We start from the raw sequence: 8595 nt of genomic DNA, 5'->3' as shown, positions 1-8595 counted from the left end.
GAACACACCCACATGCACACACACACTAACACATGCACACTGACCCACACACACCACTCACACGAACACACACACAGACACTCCCACAAACATACACATGTGAACATACACATGAACACACACACACATAAACACACACACACACACACACTTGCGTTTGCTTGTATGCACATACACGCAAACCAGACATTCAAATCTATCCAAACTTTATTGCCTTCTAATGTTTATTCTTTGTAGTTATAGCTCCAATACCAGTATTAGATTTAGCAAGTTCGGTTGCACTGAAAAATAACTACACACCAGTGAAGCACGCCAATTGTAAATTTTGGAAACGTATTGCTCTAATGAAATCCAAATCACTGACAAATCAGAGGTAAGCAAAATACTTTCCTTTTTTATCTTTCAAATTATTCTATTAAAGTAGAGTGATTTTCATTTTGGTTGTAACATTAGATTATCAATTATTGACAATTTAGTTTGAATGTTATTATTTGAATATATTTGCCATAGGCACCAGATTTAGAAATAATACATTTCTAAATCTCTCGGAGAGATTTAAGCAGTAGTAGGAGTGGCTGTGTGGTAAGTAGCTTGCTTACGAACCACATGGTTCCGGGTTCAGTCCCACTGCTTGGCACCTTGGGCAAGTGTCTTCTACTATAGCCTTGGACCGACCAAAGCCTTGTGAGTGGATTTGGTAAACGGAAACTGAAAGAAGCCTATCTTATATATATGTATATATATATATATATATATGTGTGGGTGTATGTTTGTGTGTCTGTGTTTGTCCCTCCACCATCGCTTGACAACCGTAACTTAGCGGTTCAGCAAAAGGGGCCAATAGAATAAGTACTAGGCTTACAAAGAATAAGTCCTGGGGTCGATTTGCTTGACTAAAGGCGGTGCTCCTGCATGGCCACAGTCAAATGACTGAAACAAGTAAAAGAGTAAAAGTAGTGATACGATGAAATAGTTGTATGCTGTCAACTTAATGTGACAGTCCCTTGAAGGGAATAATACTACTGTTGGTTAGAGCTAGGAAGCAGCCCCACTTCCTGTTGACCTTGACACATTTCCTGTGTCCTTATGTTTACAAGGGGGAGACAAGCACCTCTACCCAGCCAAACCTGCATCCAGAGACATGCTTCTGAGTCTTTGCTCATCATCAGTCTGGAGTAGGATACCCTGCTAGTTGAAGATGCCCGTCAAGCTTTTGTAAACGTATAATAATTCTAGTGAAATACATTCACTGATTTCAAATTTAGAAATAATACATTTCTAAATCTCTCAGAGAGATTTATGGAGTAGCGATACGATGAAGTAGTTGTATGCTGTTAATTTAATGTGACAGTCCCCTGAAGGGAATAATACTACTGTTGGTTAGACCTAGGAAGCAGCACCGCTTCCTAGGTCTAACCAACAGTAGTATTATTCCCTTCAAGGGACTGTCACATTAAGTTGACAGCATGCAACTACTTCAGGCACCAGATTGTTCTGCTTGATTATGGTTATTATTTATCTGTCACTCGTTGCTTCAGTTCTCTCACATCAAATGTAGAATGTTTGCTCTTTTGCTGATCAGGTGATGTCAGATCCTCTACTGGGAGGTTTGTCGATGCAAAGACATATTTTGAGACTATGGTATCTACAAAGATTCCTTGAGGGTGGGCAGATGTGGGTTTCCCTTGCTGGCTGCAACCTTCCACAGCTTTTCTCTTTGACAGAATTACAGTTCAAGGTCTTAGAAAGATCAAAACAGGGCACCTAGCATCTAGATTATTGCCAGGCACTCAAAGCCAGTTGCACAGTGTGTTTGGTGGGACATCAGTGCTGGCAATTTAAGGAAAACTAGCGATGGTGTTCTGATAAAAATGTGAGCATCAAAGCGACTGACCTGCTGGTTCTGTTCCAGTAGACTTTTGGTCAGAGGATTATGGATATTTTCCAGAAATCTTTAGCCTGATAGTGATGCCAAAATGCATTACTAGTTCCAGATAAACTCAACAAGAAAAGAAGTGCCATCGATGGGTCAAGCAGAGTGATGAAGCCATTTGCATGTATCCATTCAGTGTCTGAACATCACAGGCAGGTGGCTATGGTAAAAGAGGATGAATGATAAATAAGACTGAAAGGACTAAAGATAGAGACTATTCTTTTCTGTCAAGTCCTCACCAACATTTTCAAGTTGCACTTGGAAGAGAAGCTGTAAGGGGAGAAGAAGGTGGTCCTTGCCAGTATATTTGTAAAACTGTGCTGGTGACATGTAAAACCATGCCGATGGCACATAAAAAGCACCATTTGAGCGCGATAGTTTCCAGCTTCGCCTTACTGGCACTTGTGCCGGTGGCATGTGAACAAAGCATTGGATGACTCCTGTGCAGGTGGCACATAAAAAAACACCATTTGAGCGTGGCCGTTGCCAGTACTGTGGGACTGGCCCTCATGCCAGTGGCACGTAAAAGGCACCCACTACACTCTCGCAGTGGTTGGCATTAGGAAGGGCATCCATCTGTAGAAATTCTGCCAGAATAGATTGGAGTCCGGTGTAGCCATCTGCTTTGCCAGTCCCTAGTCAAATCGTCCAACCCATACTAGCATGGAAAGCGGACGTTAAATGATGATGATGATGATGATGATAGTAATGAACATGGCATAAGTGGCAGAACAACTAGCATGCTGGACAAATTGCTTAGTGGCGTTTTGTTTGTCTTTAATGTTCTGAGTTCAAATACTGCCGAGGTCAATTTTGTGTTGCATCCTTTTAGAGTCAATAATACAAGTATCAGCTGAGTACTGGGGTTGATGTAATAGATGATACCCCTGCCACCAAATTTCTTGCCTTGTCCCTATAGCAGAAAAGATTATTATTATCAGCTGAACCATTGTGAAGGTTGTCCCAGGCAGTGCTTATTTGTCTGGTTGCCTTAGTGAAAGAGGTTGCGTGGTGCACCAGATTGATAGACAAATACACTCTTCTTTGGCCAAGCTCTTCTCAAACTTTTTCGAGTTTCACTTGGAAAGGAAAGTGAGGATAAAAAAGGAGGTTCTGTCTCCCATGCTGGTAGCATGTAAAGAACACCTTTCGAGTGTTGGACCTGATGGAGGCAAAGTGGCTGAGTTCCTTTTAAGTGTTGGGTCTTGGTCACTAGTCATTGCCTTGGTGAGGCCTAATGTTCGATGGTTGTGCTTCACCACCTCATCCCAGGTCTTCCTGGATCTACCTCTTCCACAGGTGCCCTCAACTGCAAGGCTGTGGCACTTTTTCACACAGCTATCCTCATCCATTCTCGCCAAATGACCATACCAGCGCAATCGTCTCTCTTGCACATCACAGCTGATGCTTCTTAGGTCCAACTTTTCTCTCTAATAATTTCATTTAGCCTCCTATTTATAGGACAGTGGGACTTAATGGGTTAAGACGATGGATGTAAATGAGCACCACCATCATACAAATAATGTTGTTTATCTCCTGTCTTCGATGTCTGGCCCCGGGAGGAAAAAACATATTACCTTATTTAAAAACAGGTGGCGGTCGGTGACAGAAAGGTATTGAGCTGTAGAAAATCTGACTCAATAAATTCTATCTGATTCATGCAAGTATGGAAAAGCAGACATTCAATGCAGAGGATGAATAATTACACTTGATAAACCAGAAATATTTCTGTTGGTGTGAAACGACATCCCTAACACATCCTGGAAACATATTATGCATCTCTGACCTTCCTGATTTTTATCTTTGTTCGTACGTGTGCCGCAATTTGAATTGTTTCCTTTTAATTCCATCTGCTCCTCTTCAGAAAGAATACATCTACATTGGAATCTCATTCAGCTAAATTGTCTGTCAGTCTCATTCTTATTGAAGAGTACTTCCTCTGGCTGGCATTTGTGCTTTTGTAGTTTTTATATTATTTTATTTTATTTTATTTTTTTTTTAGTCTGTTTTTTTCTATTCTTTTTTCATTTGACTTCTTGCACTTATATGTCAGGAAATCTTTAGTGAGACCATTGACTCACTATTACTAATCTATATTGTCTGTATTGCTTATTTAAGCATTATCTGCAATTCTACCAAAACTGTTTTATTGATTGTTGTTGAGTATATGTACAACACACATACACACACACATATGCATGCATGCACATTCACACACACACACAAATACATACACATATGGATACACTTACACACACACATAGATACACTTACACACACACATGGATACACTTACACACACATGGATACACTTACACATACAGATACACTCACTCACATATGCACAGATCCACTCACACACATGGATACATTTACACACACACACACACAGATACACTCACACACACACAGACACTCACACACATCAATACACTTACACGCACACACATACACACAGATATACTCCCTCACACCCACACAGATACACTCATTCACACACACACACACACACAGATACACTCATGCACATGGATGCACTTACACACACTCTGAATATACAAGCAAGTGTTTGTAAATATGTGTCCACATATGTACGTGCACATTGCTATTATATAGTTTTATTACCTGGTGTTGCTCTTTCCGTATCATAGAAATGTATTTTCTTTCTGAGATTATTCATGCTTTAAGCTATTAGCTTCAGTGAAACAGATGGATATGTCATGTGCAAGTGTGTGAGCAAAGTGAGGATTGGTAGACGGAGAAAAATAAAGAGAGAGAGAGAGAGAGAGATAAATATAGGGGAATAACCACAGAAATACAGATTGAATGAGGGAGAGAAATAGAGAAATTGAGAGAAATTGAGAGAAGACAACAAAACATTTCAATGTTGGTGAAAAAACAGATAGATAGATAGAGAGAGAGAGAGAGAGAGAGAGAGAGAGAGAGACAGCAAGACAAAAATGATAAGAAAGCATTAAAAGAGTCTCTCTCTTCTGCTGGTTTAAAATACTCAAGTGTCTGTACAAGAAAATATTGAGTAATTCAGCTGAAATATTAAAGTGTGTGGTTCTAATGATTGCTTTGACACAGTTAAGTCATGAAGTGACTCTCCTGTTACATCTTGTCTCCACTGCTTTCCTCCACATAGCATAATTTATGACATGGGATCAACATGGGAGTTGTGATTTTCATACCTTTCCCAAGAGTGTTAGGTATATTACAAAATTAAATTTATCTTGTCGAGAAATGAAATTACGCCACAAAATTCAGGATACTGAGAACTTTCTTTGCTAGCATAATTCTATTTGTTTTACATTCATGGTTATTAATTGAAAGCTTAATTTTATTTTCGTTTTTCACAAAAGCTGTTGTTTTCAAAAGCAAATATATAACAAACCACTTTAAAAGTGAATTATCAATATTTCTAGAGAGGTTATCAGCTCTGCGTGACACCAATCACATCATGACAAGATAGTATTCAGGAAATGGAGCGTTTTAGTGAACCATCTATTTGTGGCCATTTTCATTTCTATTTCAAAGCAGACTGTTTCTGAAATTTGGGACTTAAAAAAGAAAATTTTTTACTTTTAGAAAAGTTAAGTGATTGCATAAAAGGTCAATGCACAAGGTCACTCCTTGGAACCACTTCCCAGTTTATGGGATCTACTTACACTACAGCTCATCCTTTACAAACAAATGTAGAGTAAAACACCTCATGCTTACATTAGGAACTTCCTTGCTTACAAGAAGTAATGAATGCTTCTCATTATCCTTTCAAATCCTGTTTGATTCCAACCTGCCTGAGAAAGCTGCTGGTTCTCAGATACAAACTTCCTTTTTTTTAAAGTGGTCTAAATTAAAATCTTCCAAATGCTAGCTTCATAGCAACAAAGTTCTTTTAGTAAATTCTTCATTTCTAAAACTGAGACAAAGGCAGTGTGTTTCAACAGAAACAGAGTAATAAAAGAGGTAACATATTGGGTCATCCCATAAATAATGTGTTTTTTTTTCAATTGCATGAATTAAAAGTCGGACCCATGCTAGCATGGAAAGCGGACGTTAAACGATGATGATGATGATGATGAGGGGAATGGGATAAACTACCTGCATTAACTTGCTATAAAAGCAGGTAATAATTTTACCTTGTGCTTATTCTTAGTGCAAGTTTTGAAGAGTGCAGTTCGATTTTAACAGTTATTTTTTTCAAAGCTATAATGGAAGTGATAAATGAGCACATGGGTGCGTTATTGTGGCACTGCCATGAGCTCTTTTTACCACCTGAAGGTTCAGTCTTAACACTTTTGATGCTGAGTACGGGTCTTCTTGAGTACAACCCGGCACCAGGTATCTCAGTCCTTTGTCATCTCGCCTAAAAGGTTCACCTTCCTGAGGTCATTCTTCAGAACATTATCCAATATATATATATATATATATATATATATATATTGGTTCATCCCATAAATAATGTATTTTTTTTTCAATTGCATGAACTAAAAGTCAGAGGGGGATGGGATAAACTACCTGCATCAACTTGCTATAAAAGCAGGTAGTAATTTTACCTTGTACTTATTCTTAGTGAAAGTTTTGAAGAGTGCAGTTCGATTTTAACAGTTATTTTATCAAAGCTATAATAGAAGTGACAAAAGAGCATATTTGGCATATTTTGCTTTATGAGTTCAATAAACGCAACAACACAACAGAAAGTGCGAGGAATATTAATGCAGTATATGGGGATCGGACAATAAGTGTAAGCCAGTGTCAACAGTGGTTCCAGAAATTCCAAGCCGGAAACTACAGCCTAGAAGATGAACTTTGTCCTGGAAGATCTATAGAGCTTGATGAGGACATTTTGCAAACCCTGGTGGAACAAAATGCCATGGCAATTGTTGAGGAACTAGCAGAGAAGCTGGGATTTGGTCATTCAACCATTCATCGACACCTGCACTAGAAGGAAGATGACCATCTTTGGTTTGAAGATGAAAGGTGTTCTTCCATCAGGATAACGCTCAGCCACATACAGCAAGGGTGATATTCAAAAGACTGGAGCAGTTTGAATGGGAAACGATGCCCCACCTACCATATTTGCTGGACATTGCCCCATCTGATTATCATTTATTCTGCAGTCTTCAAAATCATTTGGATGGAAAAAGTATGAATTCTGTAGATGAGGTCAGAACAATACTGGAAGAGTATCTTCATCAAGGATAAGTGGATTTTGGAAGAGGGGCCTTGCAAGTCTACCAGATAGATGGAAGAGCATTGTAGAAAATGAAGGAGAGTATATTTCAGATTAAAAAAGAACTTTTATTTATCTTAATTTTGAAAAATAAAAGAAGTATAAAAAGAACCGCATTATTTATAGGATGACCCAATATTTCCATTTTGACAACCCTATTATGCTTTCTTCGTGCTTTCTTGACCCTAACACTTTTGCTTGATTTTCAAAATTTACCCTTTTTCCTTCTGCATTTTTCAAATATGCCACCCACTCTTTGTTTTTACTTTTTAAATTTTCCAAGATTCTTGTTGATTATATTTCCATTTTTCTTGTTATTACTGGACTGATTTGTGATCCACTTCCCTTCCTCTTCTTCATTATTTTCTTTGCTTCACTTTTCTTATTCTTCCCTATTTAATCTACTGCCCTCTTTCTCAATTCTCCCTGCCAGTCTATTTATTTTATGCCTCATGAAAACATTTTATATCTCTCCCTGATCCTATTCTGCTTGAAACATTCAGCTTTTTCTCTTCCTCATTATAAATCAATTTACACAACTAACAATTCACTTTCTTTGTGTGTTGGCTTGTTATATACACAGCAGGAATGAAGAACTCTTTGCTCATGGGACACATTCATTCTACAATCAAATTTGAAACAACTCTCTGATAAACCTCTAAAAATTCATGAAACAAAAAAAACGAAAATATTTAACTCTTTTGTAGGCAGATAATTTTTCAAATCCTTGTGATACAGATGAATAATTTTCAGAGAATTTGTATCCTGGGTATTGCTCTATGGCATGTTTACTTATGAATCCTATTTTCAAAAGCAAACCTGCAAATTGCTCATTATATTTCAAGCACATGGTTGCTACAAATGCATTTTGGAATGTTTTTGAAGTGATCCCATTATTTCCTGCATGGGTTATGTGGGATTTACTGTATAGTTAAGTAGGACCTACTAAATAGTGGGCAAACTATTTATTGGTGTCTGTCGAGGTAATCCTTAAGTGAAAGCCCAGCACTAATCAATTGGCTTAGGTTTAGTTGGTGTTCGTACAGGTCCATCTTGACCAACAAATTCATTCATAACTAGGAGTTTCAAGTCTCTTACATGTCTCCAGTTATTCGCAGAGATGTCATCTGCATTGTCAGAGGTGTCACTGTCACTACACCTTATTCCCATGGGTATATGACATAGTGGTTAAGAGCATGGGCTACTAACCCCAAGATTCCGAGTTTGATTCCAGACAGTGACCTGAATAATAATAATAATAATAATAATAATAATAATAATGATAATAATAATAATAATTGTTGTTGTTGGCACTCCATCGCTTATGACGTCGAGGGTTCCAGTTGATCCGATCAACGGAATAGCCTGCTCATGAAATTAATGTGCAAGTGGCTGAGCACTCTACAGACATGTGTACCCTTAACGT

The 8595-nt window shown here is 38.1% G+C and overlaps 1 protein-coding gene across 1 annotated transcript in view; it reads left to right on the top strand.

The window, feature by feature from the left end:
- The window catches only part of LOC106883547 (uncharacterized), a 195192-nt gene that overhangs the window by 13174 nt on the left and 173423 nt on the right, over positions 1-8595 (top strand). The window contains exon 4 of the mRNA XM_052965888.1: positions 238-373. Coding sequence (XP_052821848.1) covers positions 238-373 — 136 coding nt within the window. The remainder of the gene's footprint in view (positions 1-237; positions 374-8595) is intronic.

The sequence above is a fragment of the Octopus bimaculoides genome, chromosome 2 (genome assembly GCF_001194135.2).
Source record: "Octopus bimaculoides isolate UCB-OBI-ISO-001 chromosome 2, ASM119413v2, whole genome shotgun sequence".
Lineage (NCBI taxonomy): Eukaryota > Metazoa > Mollusca > Cephalopoda > Octopoda > Octopodidae > Octopus > Octopus bimaculoides.
This window is presented reverse-complemented; position numbering and strand designations above follow the sequence as displayed.